Genomic DNA, 22323 nt, shown 5'->3' with positions numbered 1-22323 from the left:
ACAAATGCAAATACACAGGCACATTTCTCACATTCTTTTAATATAAATAAATAAAATGTAGTCATACAAACACACAAATGGATGCATTAAAACCTTTAAATCCCTGTGTGGATGAATTAAAGCAGCTGTCTTGGAGAGCACTACAAACTTCTTTGCTGAAATTCATCTGTCTTGATTTACATGCTGATTATGAGGCTTGTTGTGCTGTGATGTTTCGTTTATCGGTGACAAATATCTACGACACATTGCACAAGGTCAACACTGCAGAGGTGTGTTTGTTGAGGAGAAAGAAGGTGTGCAGAGAGAGACCATCCTTGAAATGCTGCTCAGCCCATTGCTTTGTGCAGGACTGACCAACTCCGGAGTTGTCATCTTGTTGCTGATGCTGTGCTCAGAGAAAATGTCCCTAGATTACTCATTGTCACATTTTTCTTGTATGTTGACTCCCAGCAAGGCACTAGAATGTAGAGGAGACATAAAAACAATGTTCAAGCCCGGGGAAAACAGTCAGTCAGTCTGAAGGAAACAGTGATATTTGATGAGAGGCAGCAGTGGAAGGAGATTATAAGTCAGTGAGTGGGTACAGCTGCATAGCGGAGATGCCAGATGTCGATGACGTTAATGGCTTTGACTTTATTGGGGTTTGTAGTTATTGCTATATGTCAAAGTCGAGACAACTCAATAGCTGCAATAACCCAGCGATGACAGTCCTGGCAGCAAACAGAAGGTGACCAGCAAAGTTAAAGCCACGCTGCCATCCAGTGGACACAAACAAAACAGCAGCATTAAGCTCCAAACTCTTAAAAATCAGGGTTGCATAGCAGTCTCTTACACCAGGTCTGTTGGGGCAGGAGAGGGAGGAGGATTCAGTTTTTCTCCCATGGTCATGAACTCTGCCCAGTTGCCACGGAAACCTCGAGAGTAGACTCCAGTGTCTACGACGAGTCCCCAGTAGGCACTGCGAGCAGTTTTTTCTCTCAGGGCGGTGCGTGCCTCACGCTCGGTCACGTTGTAGCTGACGTTGATCACCTGCACCACCAGCAGGTGCAGCAGCCCTCCAGTCACGATGCTGCTGTACCAGGCACAGGTGAAGCAAAGTGCGGTGCTGGAACACAGGCGAAGAGAAAAGATGGTGAAACAATTAAAAACAAAAAGAAAAAAAAAACTCACACATAATGTTGCAAGGTTATTATTGTTCATGGTAAAGCTTTATATTAAGCTCCTTGTAATAGTTGGTGTCTTCAAGTCCTTGAGAATGAGTTTTCTTGCTAGAACCATCCCGTTGTTTGAATGTGTGAAAGGAGGATTAGAGTCCTCTGGCTGACTCTGTTCTTCAGCATCTATAATTTGTTAAAATGTTTCTTATAAGTGCTTGTAAATATTTTGTAATCTAATAAACTTCTTTATTATGCTATTATTAACACTTATATAGTCTTAACGTTATAACTCACGCTTATTATGTGAACCTTAAAATAAAGTTTTACTGTGTTTGTTCCATCAGCAAGACTCTAGTTTGGTCTTTTTTTGGCATTGGTGGTATAACATGCCCATCACTTGATTAAACCCACTAATGATTCAGTGGATATGGGAAACTGAAAAGGTAATCTTATCTAATGCCATTTATGGCTATATTAAAATAAAACTGCATGCACACATATCAAATTCTGTGTGAGCAGTTTAAAAGAGGTTAATGGACAGATCGCAGTTCAATGATCCATTATTTTTAGGACATGATAGAGGTTCAGACAAGTTTTGTGTTCAGTTGTCTGAGGTTCAGATGGACATTCTGAAGGCCTGTTTTAAGTGTGCGATGCCAGAGCGGATCAGTTCAACTATTTTACAACCACTCTCTCATTACTCTGAGCAAAACAGTGTCTTTCTCCAACAGCTCAATGGGAACACTCCATAGTACTCTTTGAAAATGATTCAATACTACACTGACAGAAGCCTTATGCCGAATATGCCAGAACCTCTCACAAACTCATTTAGTCATCATTTTATGATCAGTTCTGGGAAAAATGTCAAAACGCTACACAGTGCTTCAGTTAAAAGAAGACGATGTTGTTTTTAATTGCTGCTGAAAGGCCATCTGCCATGTCCTGTCTCTACAGGCTCCATCTGATCTGTGAATGTGTACACATATGCAGAGTTGTTCATTTTCCATATTTAGTTTGAATTATTGTGATTGTCTTTGTACGGTTAAGCAGATTTCTGTGCTGTGTAGAAAGGTTGGGTTTAAAATTAAAGATGATCTTTACATTGCTAAGAATACAGGTATCCATGACAACAAGCAGCGGTAAATTGTAGTTTGTGTCACATCTTTAGACAATGGAACGAAACTTGCTTGAATCAACAACTGATGGAGGACTTGTGAGGCCTATTTTGATTTTAATAAGTAAAGGAATAGTTTGACATTTTTGGACAAACACTTAATGGCTTTCTCGCCAATGAGAAGATCAATACCACTCTCATATCTATACGGTAATGAAGTAGCTAGAACCAGCAGCCAGTTTGCTAAGCTTAGCATAAAGACTCCAAACAGCAGGCAAAAAAGCAAAAAACTGACTACTACTACTTAAAATTTTTGTTACTTGTTGGCTGACGTGTATGCTAATAATGATATATTTGTGATTCATTTATATTGACCCATAATATTAGTATGGATTTATAAGTCAGGCTCTACTTGCTTGTATTCAGACAGGATATACATTTTTATAACCTCATTTCCTGGCCACACACAATCGATTTTCACCAGGGTTCATCTATGTACAAGCATGTTTGTGACAATCAACTGTTACCAGAATAATTTAAGAGAATATAATGCTTAAGTTACCCATTCAGTGTACATGTCTTTGTTCTCAGTACCTGTACTGGTTGTAGACCCCCGGGCAGTAGAGCAGGGCGGTGAAGAGGTGTTGTTTCGGACACACACTTTGCAGCACCAGGCTGATCCCGTACAGGGACGTCAACAGGAAGAGGAGGAGTGTAACCAGGAAGCTGCGATGATTGGCCTGACCCACACAGCTGTTTATCCTACCGAGGCACCGACACAGGGCGACGCACAAACACACAAGTACACACACACAGGTAGACAAAACATTGTACTGAGACCCCAGGGTTACGCTTCACTACACACATGCAGGACCACACGTATAAGTGAGGGAGTGGATGACAGCGAGGAACGTGTAGCTGTAGTTAATGAGTGTGCGATGTTGACTAAACACAACACACAAACATGGTCAATAAAGACACAGCAGGTGTGAGCACGACAAACACTCATATCCTGGAAAGAAAGACAGTCACTTAAAGGCATTGTGTTGTAAATTAAAAAGAATGTTTTTTAGATTTATTGAATAGTTTGTGTAGAAAAGAAAAGGAAAGCAGGAGACAAACGAGACCACTTCAGTGTTTGAGATGTGAAAGAAAGTGGAGGAAACAGTGATGACAGGCCGAGTGAGAGGCATTTTAATGGAACCCACCAGACACAGTGGTGGTCGAGACGCAGCACGCAGACACCACAGATCCGACAATGTCCTGCCCTCGGGGGCCGCGACACCCTGCACACTGGACACCAGTTCCTCCGGCTGCTTTCCTTCACCACCCCGTCCTGCTCCGACGATCCCGCCCGATTGGCTACTGTCATCATCACATCCTGCCTGCCCCCGTGTGTGGCAGGGTCTCTGTCTGGCAGAGAGCTGTAATACGTCACCGTGCTGTGGACGGAATCTTGGTTTGGCCGTACAACACCAGGTTCTCTCTTGGTGTTGACGAGGGCCACCAGGGTCAGTATGACTCCTACAGTCACCACAGTTACCTGGACCGGGCCGACATCCCCACTGGGAAGCACCTCTGTGATGAACAAGTAGTACATGTACCCGAGGGAGAAGAGGGCCAGGCTGAGGAAGAAGAGCGTCCGTCCCTTCTTGCGGTGGGTGAAATAGTAGTACCAGAGCACCAGGCCGGGCAGAGCTGTCAGAGCCACCATGCCGAGCAGGAAGTGGAGAGCAGCGACGTGCAGGAGGACAGGAAGGAGGATGAGAGGAGGGATGATGGACAGGTCCACTTTACGGGCTCCGCCCCACAACCATGGCACACGGATCCGGTCCGAGAAAACTTCAGTCACCTTTGATAAGGATTCAGGTTTCTGAGGCTCCCTCTTCAGGAACCTGAAGTTTGAAAAAAGTGAAATATTTTTACTTGAGTCATTAGGATTAGTTTTTTCATACTTTATCACACTGTGCTTTTATACTACGGTGGCTCTGAGTCGTCAAATCAGTTATAGGTCTCTAACCTGTCACAGGCGTCATCCAGGTCCTCACAGTCACAGCAGCAGGCCGCTACATGGCTGCGCTCTCCGAATCTGTTCACGTACTCGCAGCAGCACAAGGTCCCCTCCTCCTCCGGCACCTTGGTGGCTCGCTTCTTCATGACGGACAGCCTGTCAGATTATTAAAACGTTTATAAACGCCTTGTTAACTGAACTTGTGTGGGCATTTGTGTTAAAGATAAGATGAAATCCATAGACAAGAGAAGTGGCCGATAGAGACAGGACGTGAAAGACTTTAAATACCTCTAAAAGCCCACTTTGCTGAAATGTCCTTTGCATTCAGCAGCTTACCAGCTATTTGCATTTTAGATAGTGAAGTAGTTCCAAACAGATTTTCACCACATGACTCTGCAAAAGCAGACCCTGCTTATTTGACCCTACCCAGTCCACCTTCTACACTCACATCTGTCACACATCTGTTGCCCTTGAATGATTTACAGCCACTAAGCGGTCCCACTACTGCAGCCTGCTGGCTCATTTAGACTGCACAGATGCGTTTGGGCTGAGGTGAGGCAGTGGCAGCATCACAGGTCTTTCAGTGTCCCATCCATCACACAAAGCAAGACCCAGTGAACCACTAAGTGGGATAAATTCTTCAGTTCACCTCAGTTAAACCTCTCTCTGGGGGGGATCTGGCTCTGTTAGCCTGAATGAGTCTCTGATTAGCAATAAATCAATGCATGAAATGGCTTGTTGTTAGTCAGCCCCTGATCGTAATAACAGGGTAAAGATGACTTCAGGGTTGGGAAAGCTCAACCAGCATCTAACTGGTGAGTCCTTCCAGGCAGCCTTGGAGCAGAAAGAGAGGACAGATTGGGCTACATGTACTGATTAATGTGTGTGTGGGTGTGTGGGTTTCACCAACTGGCACATCTGCTGCCTGACAAAAAAAAAAAGAAGCTCATACTGCAACGATTCATAGCATGACTGTGGTGCTCAGCAGTTTTATGTTCTGCTGAAATACTGAGGGATTGTCTGTGGCATGCAGCAATGTCTGCAGGATGTTAAAAAGCTTGTGAAATATGATGGAGGATGGATGTATCTCTATGTGAGCGACTGCTTTTTGTTAGTGGAATTAAGAATGGGGACATATTCCTTAGAGGTCAAACGGTTTATTGGCCGAGCCCAGCTAACTTGAATGGGGATAAAATCATTCAGATTCTACTGGACCGAATGGGGGTTGTGATTCTCAAAGAAAATGTATCCACTGTTTTACAGACGCTTCTTTAATCATGTAAGCTTATGGGAAAAAGTGGTGATGTAATTACATAATAGTTTGGCCACTACGAAAACTGGCTTCAGAGCCTGGTGCTCCTCCTGTGGGCTTGAACTAGACCCGGCCCCGTCCTTAGCACTCTGAGCTCCCAGTCCAGACCGCTGGCTGCACGGCTAAATGAGCTAATTAGCTCTCGGTTAGCAGCAGTTAGCAGCATGTATGGATTCAAAAGGCAGACAATTATTACATATTGCACCTTTAACAGACAGTACATTTCAGAGCAGTATCGATGTTTTCATCCAACTCTCTGCAAAAAAGAGAGTTGGATGAAATTCTTGAGAGCAGATTTACAAAAATAAGTATTAAATCTGTATATTTCTTCAATTTACATGACAAACTATAAGACAATAGGTAGAGAAAATGCCATTTTATGAATGCCAAACCCTCCTCCAGGGTTATTTGGGCTAATAATAACATACATAGATATAAAAATGTATTTTTAAAGCTGGGTTGACAATTTGTTTTAATAAGAAAGAGGAAAGAGTTGAGGACACTCATTTTCTGTGCAGATTGTAGGCTTCAGTAGTTCGCCCGTGTATTTGTTTGAGGTTAACTGAGAATAAAGTCTTGTTTTCATACATTTGTGCTTTTCTCTGGTGTCAGCGCTCAGTTTCGTTTCACACGGGAGGTTGTTTGTCTCACGCCAGCCAGTTAAACACCGACAGGAGGTCAAACCTGTCAACAACCAAAGCTTACAGTCTGATGGAAGACACGACCACACACAGCCTCACCGTACCTGGACTCTGGGCTCCTACATGCCGATGCTTTCGAGTAAATATCGACGGTAGCGTTTCTCCCCCGCCGCCTCTTCTCAGCGGAAGTCTTGCTCCTGGTCCCGGCTGTTGTATCCGGTGTGTCTCGGAGCGTCTTAGCGCCGCGGAAGTGTCCAGAACAACAGCAGCTGCTGGGACACGAGTCCCGCTTCAAGTGTCCGAGCCGACGGGGATCCGGTCTGCGGGTTCGGTTGTGGTTCTACTGCAGAGGGAGACGTCCTCCTGTGGCTCTGCCTGCAACCTGAGCAGACTGTCTCCCTCCTGACGTCAGATGAGGTCCCCGCCCAGGACGCGCTCACACCTACAGGACGCACGAGCTGTTCTAACTGCATCCAGCTGTTCAGTTCACTGTCCAGCTGTGCAAAATATCCAAATACAATGAACAATATAAATAATAAATATTCAAATCTGCTTATGAATTCATTCTGAAAGACTTATTTTCTTAAAATGAACGAAAAAAATGTCCATTTTAAATCAAATGAGTCTAGAATAATGAAATAAATACATTACTTAAAGGGGCACTTTATATTTGGATATTTACAATATTAATGAGGTAATAATACAAACTCAGAAATATTTATTTTCCCATAAGTGAATAAACAAGCTGTTCTCAGAGGAAAATAAGGTCAAAGAACACTGTTTGAAAGGTGGCAGGGTCCGCCACATATAGACAAAGTAAAACAGTATGAAATTGTGTTGTCCTTTAAGGTCAGTTTGTTAACCAACTGCACTGGTGGATTTCTCTCCTCCATGTTTTGAGGATATAGGGGATTTTGCCTCAATGGCAGACTAAGACTTGATAAGGGAACAATTGTGTCACGATTTCATTATTTTATTTTAATATATTTCATATGAATCATCTTAACTAGTAAAGTAAATAAAGTATCCAATAACTAAAGCTGTTGTAGAATATAAAGTACAATATTTCCCCCTAAAATGTAGAGAAGAACTATTATACAGTACATTGTATAAAATCAAAACCATAAAGTTCACGTGCCTCAGTGTACCAAATTACTAATAATACCACTGGATATTATAAAAAACCTCCCATTAAGTATAAAACTGGAAACATTGTAATCTCAATATAAACTCTGCAGATACACTATAATTTCCACTATCGTATATCAGAGGGATACTAGAGAAGAAATCATATATTTCCTCTCAGGGTAAATAGGGACAGGCAGCTGATCAATAATTAAAGACAGTCTCAGTAGTGTTGTATTTCACCTGTGACTAAGGAACAAAGACACATTTGGCTTTACTCCCAGTTAGTTTTCCACTTGTTTTCCAGCAGCAGTCACAAACATTTAATGGCCAATGTATAGTGATGAGTTGTTAAGCCTGCAGTTTCTAAAAACATTTATCCAACATTATTTCAAAATTTAACAGTAGCATGATTGATCCAAATATGAACTTTGTGTCCTCATCTTATGCAACTCAGCACTGTAAAGGGTCTAAAATGTTGTGAATTTGCTGATTTTCTTTATCTCCTATGATAATAAACTGAAGTCTTTTGGGGACAGCTGAACAAAACAGTGTTCAAGTATGTCAGCTGCTCTGCTAAACTGATATTTTTATTATTTTGTAGACTAATATTTCATGGACATTTATAAAATATGACATTTTTTGGACAAGAATGATTAATCAAGAAAATAATTGTCAGACTAATGCATCCTTGCAAGACATCCTGTTTATTAAAATAGTGCATTGCAATATGGCTAACAATACACGAAACATCAACCTATTTTAAACAAATCAACCACAACACTTTCAGAAGTGGTTTAATGTAAGAACAACTGAACAAACTTATGCACACAAACGAGGGTGAAGGCAACACTGTAAACATCAAACAAGGCTCAAGGTGGCGTGTCACCGACATTTGATAAAAGACTAAAGTGTCACTTTGGAAATCAAAGAACTAACTTGAGTACACAGTAATGACAAACCCTGAGATAGTCTACTGACCCGACACCATTGAAATAACATCAGAGTGAAAAGTAATTCAAATTACTTGGTTCAGTGCAGAAACGGAAAATTAATGTATATAAAAATGTGATTTACAGGGAATCCTTTTAATCAATCCAAGACGGAGCTAAAGGTAATGACCAGGTTTGGCTCATATACATCATTATAAAACTCAGAGGTTATTTTTCTATTTGCAATTTAATGAACAGTTAATGTTGCAGCCATTCCTGCAGATTTCATAAACAATACAAAAAGATGTGTCATGATTACAAAAGAAGACAAAACATTGACATTTTTATTGGAAAGAATAGAAAATCTAAAAAGACACCTAAAACATCTGCCTCATCTACGAGGCACTTGTGCAAAAAATTACGCGTGCAAACATGTAAATAGAGAAAAATAGTTTCTTTAAATAATATTGATTAACTTCCCTTGAATAAAAACAAAAAAGTAAAAGTATTTACAATAGCTCATCTGGTGTGGCACGAGGCTCGTCTGAAGAAAGAAGATCACATCAGGAAAGAGTTTTTTCTGAGGTCCAAGCCAGCTGACAGCGGCACCCTACAGAAATCTAAACCCGCTGATCTGTGTGCAGCTGACTCAGATTTTACTTTGTCCTCGCAGCTGTCAGTCCTTTAAAAAAACATCCTGGCACCTGATGCCCCACCGCAGGCTTTAGGACGCGTAACCCCGGGCAACACATGTGGCATTGTCAAGGGTCTGGGGATGTCTACATGGCAACGTCACTGGATACCAGAGATCTCAACGAGGCACTTCACTGCTGCAGTTTCCTCCACAGGGCCGGGGGCACAGGCAACTCTGTAGTCGCCAGGTGTGGAGCATCACTGTGGCGCTGCTGTGCGATTGGCCATGGCAAAGTTTTGCTGCAGCACCACCAGAGAGCTGCGGAGCTGCAAGGGAGAAGAACTGAGTCAGCAGCTACAACACCTGCTTATTAACCCAATTTATCAAACTCATTAGGTCTGCAGTCGACCCAAACGCATCCATCCTTTAAAAGGAGCAGTTTGAAATTTGGGGGGAAACAGCCTTATTCACTACCTCGTGCATAGTCAGATAAGAAAAATTCAATGTTTGTCCGTTAAATACGAAACTAAGCCAGCTAGCTTAGCATAAAAACTGGAAGCAGGGGCAGAAGCTAGCACCAATCTGCCTGCTAGCACCTTGCTAATGCTTACTATTTAACACGTTATGATTGTTTGCTCTTAAAAACAACGTGTCAGAACTAGCTGTAATTTTAAAAGTCATGAACTGGACTAATTCTTAGCCAAAGGTAACAAAATCCACCTACTACTAACTAATAATTCATCTTGTTGAATTTGCTGTTTTATAGTGATATGTGCTTGACAGTTTCTTGGCTCTGAGAAGTTGCCAGGCAAACAGCAGAGATTCCAGGAAGTAACCAGTCCCAGCCAAGACCAGTAACTGGAAGGAAGAGTCATTACGACACTGGTGCCAGACTTCCCTTCACTTTCTGTGCAGTTATCACAGTGGTGAATGGGCAGACCACTCCCTCGTCTCTCCCCTCTGGGTGATGGAGGCATCTGTATTTTGGTGTGTTGCTATTTAGCTAATGTTTCATGTGTTTGCAAGTTGATCTTGTGCTAGATTTATAATAGGCTGGAGCTTTTGATTGAGGCCAGTAACATTCAGATCACCTGTGATAATATCCTCACAAAACTAACTCTGAGCGAGTAACGTAACCTCCCAGACTACAATAGATCTAACACCAAAATCTGGCAACAAGAATGCTGTAATGATGATGTAATGTTACATCCTTCTTCCATAGGTTCAAAAATGTAACAAATGTACATCACACTATAAGATAATATTAGCCGAACGTCTACTACTTCTACGCTCTCTCACATAGCAGTGCAGACTTTCCAAAATCATGTCCAAATTAGTGCATTTGCAGCTTAAAACTGCCCGTCCTACCTGCTCTAAAAGGTTAATGGAGTCCTGCAGTACAGTTTTTAGCAGCTGCATGTCCTCTGTGCTCCTATACACTTGTCCCTGTCTGGGACCATATTCAGGGGCCAAGCTGTCAAAAAAAGAAAAGAAAAAAAAAACAATTAATCTTTTGCTCAAAATATGATATTCACATGTGCTTCATAAAGACAGCTGAGGACACAAAATTAGAGGCAGAAGCAAAGTGAAGAAGATGTGAGAAGAGGGCTGAAAGTGAAGTAGCACTGATGTCGCTTATATAACCACATTTACTGACGCCTATAAACAGGCACTGTGAACATCGTGAGTCATTAGAATAAGAGCTCTGTTGTACGTGGGCTGCTTAAATGACAGACAAAAAAAGGTGGAGGAAGACTAACCCCTTCCCCCTCTCCACCCACACCAAGACTTCTGCTTTCTGACTGATCATTGCAGCTGAGAAGATTTAAATACACATGTTGCAAAAGAAAAAAAAGTTGTCCGACCTGGCCTCGGCCCTCTCCCTCAGCCGATGCTTCGTGGTGAGATACATGCGATGGGCTACGTCCTCCATGGCCCACAGCTTGAAAAACAGACCCAGATTCATCAGCGTCAGAATCAGCAATCTGAAACGGACAGAAAGCAGCAGAGTTTAATTTAACCAGTAACCGCAAAGGGGTGGAGGGCCCGTGCAAACGGCAGAAATTAACACAGACAATAGACAACTGTCTTCACAATAAAGGCGGTTTGGATCTAATTAAAAACAAAATTCTCAGCAGTTAAAAAAATACGTTCTCCTTCCGTTTTACACAATAAAAAACACGTTGTTTCACAGAGTCCTTTCCACATCGTTCACTTACATCAAACTCATCCCAGCCACTATTGTCGTGGTGCTCCATCTGTGCGAGCCTTTAATTTCCATTGGACCTGAAATGCAGACAGATCAATAAATTAGTACAAGTTTTTTTAAGCTGGAGCCTGGAGTTTATTAGCTTAGCTTAGCATAAAGACTGGAAGCAGGGGGAAACAGCTAGCCTGGCTCTGTTCTAAGGTGACAAAATCTGCCTCTCAGCCGCTCTAAAGTTCCCACACCCGACCGTATCTATTAAATTAGTATAAAAACAACACATGGTAGTTTTAACAGCATTAGGTGTAGGACTATTTATTGGCTGGACACAGTTTCTTGCCTGGCAAACTCATGTTCGATACTTTGAGTACTTAAACTCTTTGTAAAGCCACAACATGCTGTGTTTTACGTACAAATAAAAGGAGATACAACATGTTAGGGAACTTTAGAGATCCTGTTTTCCCTGCTTCCAAGCTTTATGCTAAGCTAAGTTAACTGCCTCCTAGCTGATGCTTCATATGTAAACGGCCTGACATGAGAGTGCTATCAATCCTCTCATCAAAATCTAACAAAAGGAAGCAGTTCAGCATACTTCCCCAAATGTCAGACTGTCCCTTTAAAGCCATCATTCACAGTGTAACGTCATGTACCCATGTTGGCATCTCTGTGCTGCTCGGGGTCCTGCCCGTACTGCTTGTTGGGCTTCATGTGCTCCGGCAATGTCCGACTATAGGTGCGCCTCCTCCTCCGAAGCCCACTCATCTTCCCCGTGTCACCACCTCCCTGGTTCATCTCTGCTTCCTCCTCCAGCAGTTCTGCTTCTGTACAGTGTCAACACAAATACAGGGCAGTGAGAGGACAGTGAAGAACAGCGTGTCGTTCAAGTATCTGCATGCAGACACGGATTTATTAAACTACAGTGAACAGCATGTCTGCTTAATAAATAACTAAAGAACAAGAAACCTGTACATATTATACACTTAAAATGGCTGATAACTCTACAGCCCTTTTCTCATTCCTTGCAAATGCAGCTGTGATATGATTCACTGCAGCACAGCCTGGTGTGTGCTGGAGGAAACTGTTCATATCAGATCAGAGATAAAAATAAACCACATACTAAGGAAAGAAGACAGGGAAGTGCTCTCTTCTGCTTCTACAGTGGGTGAACCGGGCTTTCTACTCACCCAGCTGTCTGAAGTAATCTTCTATGCCGCTCCAGGAGTTTTTGGTGATAAAGGACTTAACCAGGCCCCATGGCTGCTTCTTGTATTTCACATCGGTGTAGACCCTGGAAGCACAACACGCATGTTAAATGTAAGTCACTTAAAAAAATATAGAAGAAAAACTGATAGAATCATAACACCTTACCTTAGCCGACACTTCCTCTTCGAGCTACGTATGATGTAGTACCGATTTTGAGTGTAGAAGTAATCGTGATAGGGAACGTCGTGAGTGAACACCTCCGAGTCCAAGAGGTAATACTGACCGTCCCTGGATTCTTTGTACAGCGTCTGACAGGTAATTAGAGCACAAATAAGCGTTGAGCCATGATTCATCCATTCAAAGCGTGCAAATACACCATTCACACAGATTTGTAAACACACCTGGTTCTCTGTGGCGGTTGAGGACTTGCCAATCAGAGGGTTGCTGATGGCTATTGTGTAGTTCAGGCTCCTCTTCATGTTACCCGCGGCGTCCTTTTGCCAAGCAGTACAGCTGGCGTCTGATAACACAAAAGACAATAACACACAAAACGCTATAAAAAGGTGCATTATGTAGTTTTGGGGAAGACATTTTTAAATCAGAAGATAAAGATCTTCATTGCGGATTTTTGTATGCCTAAACAAACTAAATAAACAAACCCTTTGTTTTCATGACTGAATAAACAAACTGACCTTAAAGGACAACACAGTTTAGTACCGTTTTACTTTGTTTATATGTGGCGGACCCTGCCACCTTTCTAGCTTCAAACAGCGTTCTGGGGAACTTATTTTCCTCTGAGAACAGCTTGTTTATTCAGTTATGGGAAAAAAATAATATTTGAGTTTGTTTTATTACCTCATTAATATTGTAAACATAATTCGGTGTTTATAATGCGGTGCCCCTTAAATTAGCTGGAAACTGGTGATAAGTTAGTTTCAGGAGTGACACACAATCATTTGAATTTATTACTTATGAAAGAGGGCCAATAAAGATAAGTTACATAACGATAAGCAATGATGTCCTTGGTTTTGCTTTTAAATCTAGATTAAAGCAGGCTTACTGGTCGTCTTCCTGATGTTCATGAACCTGCGGATGAAGCCGGAGTCGGTGAAGAGCAGCTCAAACATCTTGTTAGCGCTGATGTGGAAGACCTTGTTCAGGTAAAGTCGGCCCTGCACCTCCGGCAAACCCACTCGCTCCTCCACTGATGAAGCAAAAAACCCATAGAGTGAAATATTTAAACAACAAAAATATTTTTAAAAACGTGAGCTCAAGAATCCTCCAGGACCTGGGTTGAGTCCTCTTACCGTCTTCTACGCTTTCTGAACCGCTCTGTTCAGTCACGCCGTTCTCGTTGGCGTTGAGGTCAAGGGAGAGCGAGGAGCGCTTGGAAACCCGTTCTGGGGCAAGGCGGTCCAGCGGAGCATGATTGCGCTGCTGAGTGGGGGTAGTGCGGGAGTCATCCTGCTAGAGGGCGGAACAAAAAAACGAGTTGTAAAAACGTTTAGACATGCACAATTAAGAGAACAATTAAGGGTACAGAAAAATATCATCTTTAATACCATGCAGGCGGAGTTCTGAGAGCCGAGAGGGGAAGGCAGGTCCTCCCCCTGAGGCGTGGAGGCGTCTAAGGGCCCAAGCTCCAACCCAGGGAGGCGAAGGGAGGAGGTCCGCTCCAGCCTCCCTAGACCATCATCGCCACAAGGCTTCACCGTCAGGCTGCAGACAAACAAGACAGGTATATTGGTTATTGTTATATTGTGGTACGGCATAAGTGTTTTAAAAGGTGCAATATGTCAGAATGGGCCACCTGTTGAATTCAAACCGGGGCAGCATATCACAGAGTAACTGCTTACTGTTGCTGACTATTGCTATTGTTAGCTAGTAAGCTAAGTTAACCATGCAGCTAGCTGTCGTATTAGCTGACTCCGCCTGGATTGGTAGCTCGGGGAACCAGGGGCGTGTCGGTGTCGTTTACAATCAGACTATCAACCCTTCAGGTACAAACTGGCTAGGGGCTGGTTAGCATGCTAACGTCAATAGATACAACACAATGCATAGACATCTTTCTTACATCAAAACTGTTATTTCTTCATATTCTGTTGAAAATTTTGGTTAATTTAGTCCATGAGTCCTTTCCTGACAATGTTGATGAGCCATTATTTTTTTGATAAATAACTTCACTTCGTTAAACTCCCATAAAGAACTCATGTTTGAGTGACTCAAATTTCTCATGATGATTATCCATGCTAATGCTATCCATGCTAGCGTTGATCTTGCTAGAACAGCAGTCTGGTTGTGATGGTAATGGTTATATATGACCATTAACCACAGCCCCACTCTCTGTTTGGGAGAGAACGTCGACCGGTAAACTGGAAGTAAAACCGACTGGAGGGGGGCTTTAAACTCAAATTCTTACATATTGCACCTTTAAAGGCTACATTACAGTAAAGTGATGTCATTTCACTTACATGCCTTTATCAACTTAGTCATTATATCCACATTATTGATGAGTATTTATTCAAAATATTGTGGTATTTAAATTGGCAACCAGCCTTAGCTTTTCAAGTGCTTTTGAGAAGATTTCAAAATATCAGGATCTTCATTGTTTAACGCAAATACAAAAACTATTGCAATATTATTATGAGGCCATATAATCAGGCAGCCCTGGAAGTCTGCTCACCTGGTCTGCATGTTTGATTCTGCTGCTATCTGTAAGCTCTCCATCTCTTCATGGCTCAGGCCCAGGTCATGCCCATAATGCTGTTTAACCATCTGCCAAAGCTCCGAGCTGCTCAGAGGCTGCAGGTGGAGAAAGAAATAAAATATTAGAAGAGACGTGAGAGGACATGCAAACATTAACCACAAGGTTTCCTCTTGCCTAACTAGGACTCCACAAAGTTTGAAGTAGCTGCAGGTAACCTGGAAACACGTAGCCTCCACACAGTATTATTCAGTCTTATCTCCATGGGTGACAGACAACCCACAAAACTTACTGTCTCTCTTGACTGCAGAGATTGTCATCTGTCATACTAGTGTTAACCCATGACAGCAAAGAGAAGCTCAATCTTAGAAATAGGACCAAAAATAATGAATATCTCAAATAAAAACACACCTCAGAACAATATTTACACATCAGCAGGCACAGATAATCAGAGACAATAAATAGTTTTCACATAAAATGAGATTACAAAGACAAGATGTGCTGTAATAACCAGTAAAACGACAGAAAACTGTATCATTGCAGGCCTGTTTATTCCGGCACGTTTGTCGCCATATGGGACCCGCACACGGTCTTGTAGCGCGTCTAAAAACCCGATTGAAAGTTTAAGATCCATTCACACGGACTTTACTCACTTATCGGGAGACATTTCCGAGCAGCTGTTAGCTTTCACCTGGCTGTCCGACAATGATCTGGAGCCTGGGCGCACCGCGCACTCACATTCAGGAAGTCCCGAGTTCAACTGCGTAAAGACGCGCCGCCCAGATTTACACCGTGATAAAAGGTAAATAAAGCCCGCTCCACCTGTCGAAAGTCCGGTTCACCGTCGGTTCACACGGCCGGAGAGGCTCTCGTGACTTTATGCGATTCCTCTGATAGTTTAAAGCCCCGACACAAGCGGAGCGTAAAGTGCGCTCTGTGCGGTTAGAGGCAGCATGGAAATGAGCCCCTCATGGCCACACCTGCAGAGGTCAATGAACTCTGGAAGGTGATGTTTTTAATCTACCTGTTTGTGCGCCACATCCCTGCAGACTCGCACCCCTGTGAGTAGGCTGCCATAGTGCCTGTCTATAACTGGAGTCTACTATAGGCAGTACTGCCAGTCGTTCAGTGTGACAGAAAATCATTGTTGTGTAGTTTCTCCTCTTAAAAACAAGTTGCTATGATGTGTATATATTTGCCTGAGCTCTCTTAATTTAACTTTTTTTTATGGCTTACTTTCTGTTTACTCTCAGTACTTGGGCAATCACAGTTCTCCAAATAAACATGAGCTGGTGGTTTCGTCTTTTAACTGCATCCCTGACATACTGGAAGTTATTGGGTCATTCTACAGAAATGCCCACTTTTGAAAGGTCAAAATGTCCGAAACTTAAACCACCACCAGTTATTACATAACTCATTGACTCTATGAATACACATAAATTAAATCTTAATGACTTTTTATCATTTGTTACCCATAAGGAAGGTAACACCAGTGACACAGATCTTCAGGAAATGGGTCACAGGAAGTGAAGTGATGTCATCAGTCTGGACATTCTGTCATAGTTATGTTTTACATGATTGCATTTTAAATGGTACAAAATACAGCACTTTCCTTCTATACATGACTGTGGGGGCAAGTAGTTCTGCTGTGCTTGGTATATTAAATAACTTTGTTCAAATAACCTGTTGTTATATTATAAAATATGAAAAAAATGTGCGTCTCAAGTGTTTTCAGGTGTAATTTTTCTGTAAAAATGGACAGAAAAATGGACGTCTCCATAAAATGACGCCATTAATCTCAGTCGCTTCAATTTTGAGCTCATAGGTTTCTTCTTAACTGGCAGTTCAACTGCTTTGAGCCTCTCCACATCAACTGGCACCTTAACTATAATCTTTGACGGTTTAAAAGATCATTTTTCAAGTCAAAAAAGTTATAGCTTAGCGTAAAGATAGCAAAATATCATTTAGTTATAGAGACTGCATCGTCCCGCTCGACATACATCGCCAATACCAACATGGCCACTGCTTCAGCACAGAAAAAGTATTAAAAAAGGTGAAAATCTGAACGGAGAGTGAGTCAGTTTTGTTAGTGAGCTGATATACAGAACCGGCTGTACAAGGTTTCAGTTTGGGGTTTTGCTGAGCATTAAAACAACATCACTTACGCAACTGTCGGATGTGTAGTCAAATTACACACAGTATGTTTCAGTCTTATGCTTGACTGTAACAAACTGCGACTTTCTCAAGTTGAAAAAATACCAAAGATTATTTGTCTCCTGCCATTCACTACCATACATATCTTTCCTGAAATAATGCTGTACTCCACTGCACTCGAACACGGAAAAACACACCTACGACACGGAGAAGTGCAATGAAACGGGGATCCAGGTCGGAAACTTCAGCGACATAAACACAGATGACATCACAGCAGTATGGCGGCGCTCATGGTGAACAATCACCTGTAATCTTTTCATCACTTTTTAATTAATGTAGTGTTTGTGTTGTGAAACGTGCTTTAAAGAACAACTTTAAAGTTGCCATTTTTAAGCAAGCGCACTGGGTAACCTTTAGAAAAGTACAAGTAAATCATACATATATTTACACACGAGTATATACTGTATACTACGGTAAGCAAACATGCACATATTTTCTTTCTAAAATTGGGCTTTTGCGGTTGGTTTAACATCTATTTACTTTTGCAGCGTAAAGGGCAGGTTGTATGTTTACTTTAACTACTATGTACCGACGTTTCAAACACAGCCACTCACAAACAAAAGTGTCTGTTGGAATCAGTGAGCAAACCTGCCGAGCTGCTTTGTGCGGATCTTTACCCTACATGCAATAGCAGCAACAGCACTGATAACCTCGAAAGAAAGACAGTCTGAGGCCGTCTGAAACGTACTCTGGACCGATTAGATAAGTGCTGCATAATGGGGTAAAGTCACAGACCTGCTGGAGTTCAACAGCAAACTTTTATGTGGTTAGACCTTGTGGGCAGATTGAACCTGTATGAGTGGCTGGAGTATGAAGATTGCACTGATGAGTGTCTGTAGATAGGAGACTGTACTATATAAGGTAACAAGCAGATAAGTGGAGCAGGGCCTTACCTTCTCCAGCAGTGTGTTTTGCCACATGCGGAAAACACCCTGGTAACTTTTCTCTCTTGCTGAGAAGGAAGTGAAGAAGAGCTGAGGGTGAAGATGTAAAGAGATAACGGATTATGTGCTTATCAGACGTGAAATAAACTCTAAAAATCATTGTTCCTTCCGAACATAATCTACCTTCTCTGTGCTCGTGCAGACCTGGATGGCGTTGGGAATCAGCCGAGCAGTTTTCTCTCTCGTCATAGTCATGATGTCTTTGAGAGTCAGAGTAATCTGTCAGAAAGGGGAAAGGTTACAGTAATTGGTGCACACATGCTTATCAAAGAGTGCTATAGAGAAAAAAATCCCCCATATGCTTTATCAGATAGTTCCTCCTCCACTCAGGAGTTATTCTGCGATGACATCTTTTAATGACTTTAAGCAACTCCCAAGAAGAGACGTGACTTTAAAGCTCGTGGCGGTGAGTTAATCAGTCGTTGTTGCATTATCACGGTCCATTGAGGCCGCTGCAAATGGAGCAATTAGTACGTCATCCTTGTTATGTTTCCTGTTGTATCGCAGCTATTTATCTCCGTAGCTGTTGCACATGATTACAAACTTTATGTCGGACAGACAGTACACACAACAGACAGTATACAAAAACAGTACATACAACAACACACATTAAAAACGTACAATACCAAAATCTGATATCAATAGTTTATATTCTGTATTTCTGAAAATGTTTCTCTTTTGAAACTATGATCTTGTACTATATTTTATTTCCTCGTCCACATATTTGCAGTTAAATGAATGAGTGTTTCTAGGCCATGCACCCTCTTCCTCCACTTTCTTATTACCTTGGTACCCCAAAACACATTGCTGTAGAAACAGAGCCAGCTCTGCGAGAGGTAGAGGCGTCCCTGAAGGAGGATGTCCCGCTGGAGGGCACACGGGTAGTCTGAAGGAGAAACCAAACATACAAATGAGTGTGCCTGAGGTGTTCTTTGACTCACTATATCCATGAAACAGGTCACTCTAATGAGATGTTGTGATAGCCGTGGTGTGATTTACTTCCCCTCAGTTCACTACAGATAAGACAATATGTGGCCAACTACAATTCAGTTTAATTATCGATATAAACTGATCTTGATTTCCGAATATTTTTAAAATCAATTTTTAATTTCTAGTCAAAGTCTTTTTAAGAAGAGTTTTGGAGTCTTGGATTCAAATATTTCATTTTAATGTGTAAAATTACTATATCATGTATGAAACACTAAAAGATCCAGGTACAGATTAAACAGTAGATGTGATAACACAGTGTGGGAGAAGGTTTTAAGATGTCTTTAAATTTAGGATAAATATTGGTAACAGTAATGTTCACCCGCTTAAAATTAGCTTAGCCACTGATCATGTGACTAAAAGTTAGTCTTTGCCCAAAGACCACGACTGAAATAAAAATGGAGGACTATTTTGCATTTTTATGGTTAAAAAATATTTGAAAATAAATACTGGATCTCAGCAAAGAATGTCATGAACTTAAATAATAAAATAAATCTGGATGTTGAACTTTAATCATTACTATGAGGAGCAGTCTGTAACTCACCCAGTAGGAGTCTCTCAGACTCCGGCAGCTCTTTGAACAACTTCTTAAATTCATCCAACTTCTGCTTGTAGGTCGGCTGAGGAGCTTGAGGTGCTGCGAGACACTGTCCCTGAGGGTCAGAGCTCTGATGGAGGGGATGTGAACATTGTTTATTTAATAAGAGACATTATTACATACATACTTGTAAAGTTACAGTGGATTTTTTTTCCCTGTCTTTGCATTATGTCTGTATATAACAAACTAAGTTTGAGGAATTAGTAAGAAACATCTCCTTTGAGTCTGAGCAGGTGATAAACAGCATTATAAGCCTTCCGGGCTTTGCATCAGGGAGGCAACAGCAATCCCACCTGTGTGTGGTGTAACATGGTGTAATGAGCCTGACCCACAAGAGGGCAGTCAAAGATTTTCCATTTCAGATTTCATTATAGATTACAGAAGGACTGCATGATTTGACTGAGTAATATTAAGGATCCATTAATCTAAAGGTCATGTACAGTCAGCAGTAGCTTCACGTTGATAAAGTTTAGTGCTTAGTTGTTTATTTTTTACCTCTTCTTCATCAGAGCTCCACCTGACATCTACCAGGGATGTCGACTCATCTGTAATATCGTCACTGCCCACTCCTGACAGGATGGATACCTGGTCCATCTGCTCTGCTGCAAACAAAATTGATGAAAACTTAGACCATAAAAAAGGTAAATCATAATTATGAGGAAAAAAGTCATTCTAATGAGATAAAAACTCGACATTATGAGATAAAAAGGTCAGAATTATGGGATAGAAAGTCAGAATTACAAGACAAAAATATTAAATTCTGAGATAAAAAGTTGATTAAAAAGTCTGCTATGGGATAGAAATTCGAAACCATGCAGTTAAGTCATATTTACGAGAGTCAGAATCATGAGATACACTACTGAAAATTAGTTATTGATATTGGGATATGGGTGCATATATGTGCAAGGATATGCAATAAAAGTCAAATGAAATGTGTTGCATTATTTTAATGATTGTTCTTTTCAAAAACATTCACAAAACACACAATAAAAATTCAGGTATGTTTATGAGATAATTAGACATTTTAGGGATAAAACATTGAAAAGTGGAACTTATGAGAAAAAGTTTTAATTATGAGAGTTCAAATGATCATATACAAAGTCACAAATATGAGTTAAGTCCAAATTCTGAGATTAAAAAAAAGTGGAAAGTGAAGATCTGCTCTTGTTAAAGTCCTTTTAAAAAAAATTGCCTTGACAACTTAAAAGATAAATATTCCCATGACAAATTCTAATCATGGGATGAAAGAAATGATAAAATACAAAAAGACACAATTATGAGATTAAGTCACAGGCCTGTTTATGAGTTAAAAAGTCAAAATTACAAGATAAATGTTCTTCTATTTCATAATAATGACTTTTATCTCACACTCGTGACTTGCCATGGTAATATTTCTTGCATCAAGCTTTGCTTTCATCTTTTTTCCACTTTAACTGGCAGAAATGGTCTTCCATACCTTAAACCCTGCTGCAGACTGACACTATACACATTTCCATTTCTCCAGTGGTGTCATAATGACAAACTGGGGCAAAGAAGAAATGAGGTTTGTGTGTCTTTAGAGAGGTTGAGTTTGAGAACACGATGTGAACCTCGGCGGTAAATGTCATCTAACAGGGAGATCCAGCAGCAGCGCCACAGGGGAGGTCATTATCACAGCAATGGAACTGGTTTGACGAGGAGACACGCTGGAGGAAGTGTAGTCATGCCAATGTACTGAAACCTCCATGCACGTCAGACTGTCTTTCTTTTGTTTTGGTGGAAAAGTGTCGTGAAAAGAGCGGATTTGGAGCCACAACATTAAAAACATTTATAGACATCTCGATATCTTTGCGCATAATGCCACCACAGTGTGAGGCTACACATCCAAACTCTTTGTGTGCTGTTAGATTGTGTTGGCTGATACGCGCTATCAGTCCACATGGACGTCAGGTGTTGCCAAACAGACTCAAGCTGATGAAAAGTTACTATCTGATGAGTAAAGACGTGCAAACGTGCGTTTTACGCACAGCGCCATGATTGCTGCACAGGCGTGCTGCGCCTTCAGCATGTCTCCACATGCGGCTCATCTGAGACTTAAACCCTTCTTGTCAGTCACTTACCTGGCACGGAGTCTTCTCTCTCAGCTCTTCGATCAAGTTGAAAAAATCATCAAGCATTTCAAGACAACACCAGTTTGTTCCTCACAGGTCTGAAACTCTGCTCGTGCGTCTTGTTCCAGGTGTATCTCATCCGACTAGGGGAACATACCTGCAGGGAGTTGTCTTGTCCTCTCACTGATGACGCTCATTGGTCTTCACTCAACTGCTTAAGGGCTCCAAAATGACTTCTCCCGTCATTAATACACCAGCAAGACAAGTGGATGCACTTTTATACAGCAAGTACCCAGATGGTGTGATGTTTATGATGTTTTAACAATTACATGATATTTTTAGAACAACAAGCTCATCACTACTTTTATTAATTGCAATTCTAAATTAAGTTCTGAACTTTTAAGAAGAGAAAGATCTTCAGTGATTTTTTTTTTTATATACCTAACAAACT

At 41.4% G+C, this 22323-nt stretch overlaps 2 protein-coding genes across 4 annotated transcripts; both read right to left on the bottom strand.

The window, feature by feature from the left end:
* Window positions 1-19: 19 nt before the first annotated feature.
* zdhhc23b (zDHHC palmitoyltransferase 23b) lies at window positions 20-6641 on the bottom strand. Its single transcript, XM_073488892.1, has 6 exons — window positions 6340-6641; window positions 4292-4438; window positions 3480-4166; window positions 2866-3033; window positions 833-1105; window positions 20-457 (listed from the first exon to the last, which is right to left on the bottom strand). Exons 2-6 carry the CDS (start codon window positions 4426-4428, stop codon window positions 412-414), a joined length of 1311 nt encoding a protein of 436 aa, XP_073344993.1. The 5' UTR covers window positions 4429-4438; window positions 6340-6641; the 3' UTR covers window positions 20-411.
* Window positions 6642-8048: 1407 nt separating this feature from the next.
* gramd1c (GRAM domain containing 1c) lies at window positions 8049-22106 on the bottom strand. Of its 3 annotated transcripts, none has more exons than XM_073488389.1 (18): window positions 22030-22106; window positions 20278-20384; window positions 19729-19852; window positions 18983-19083; window positions 18321-18416; window positions 18147-18227; window positions 15019-15137; window positions 13898-14054; window positions 13643-13802; window positions 13396-13539; window positions 12737-12855; window positions 12501-12643; window positions 12317-12420; window positions 11783-11953; window positions 11146-11212; window positions 10792-10911; window positions 10295-10400; window positions 8049-9252 (listed from the first exon to the last, which is right to left on the bottom strand). In XM_073488389.1, exons 1-18 carry the CDS (start codon window positions 22067-22069, stop codon window positions 9184-9186), a joined length of 2028 nt encoding a protein of 675 aa, XP_073344490.1. In that variant the 5' UTR covers window positions 22070-22106; the 3' UTR covers window positions 8049-9183. The 3 variants fall into 3 exon arrangements, with proteins under 3 accessions (XP_073344490.1, XP_073344491.1, XP_073344492.1); XM_073488390.1 differs by having other exon boundaries at window positions 13643-13799; XM_073488391.1 differs by lacking the exon at window positions 22030-22106 and adding an exon at window positions 21882-22023.
* Window positions 22107-22323: the final 217 nt, after the last annotated feature.

The sequence above is a fragment of the Pagrus major genome, chromosome 19, assembly GCF_040436345.1.
Source record: "Pagrus major chromosome 19, Pma_NU_1.0".
Lineage (NCBI taxonomy): Eukaryota > Metazoa > Chordata > Actinopteri > Spariformes > Sparidae > Pagrus > Pagrus major.
This window is presented reverse-complemented; position numbering and strand designations above follow the sequence as displayed.

What these genes read in the sequence shown, in the direction of transcription:
- gramd1c (XM_073488389.1), bottom strand. Translation starts at nt 22,069, where the DNA reads ATGAGCGTCATCAGTGAGAGGACAAGACAACTCCCTGCAG. An exon ending in GACAAGACAACTCCCTGCAG is followed by an intron (nt 20,385 to 22,029) that starts GTATGTTCCCCT and finishes TTTTGTTTGCAG; the next exon opens with CAGAGCAGATGGACCAGGTA. An exon ending in TCTGCACGAGCACAGAGAAG is followed by an intron (nt 18,228 to 18,320) that starts GTAGATTATGTT and finishes CTTCACCCTCAG; the next exon opens with CTCTTCTTCACTTCCTTCTC.
- zdhhc23b (XM_073488892.1), bottom strand. Translation starts at nt 4,428, where the DNA reads ATGAAGAAGCGAGCCACCAAGGTGCCGGAGGAGGAGGGGACCTTGTGC. An exon ending in CTGGATGACGCCTGTGACAG is followed by an intron (nt 4,167 to 4,291) that starts GTTAGAGACCTA and finishes TTCAAACTTCAG; the next exon opens with GTTCCTGAAGAGGGAGCCTC. An exon ending in GGGGTCTACAACCAGTACAG is followed by an intron (nt 1,106 to 2,865) that starts GTACTGAGAACA and finishes CCTGTGTTCCAG; the next exon opens with CACCGCACTTTGCTTCACCT.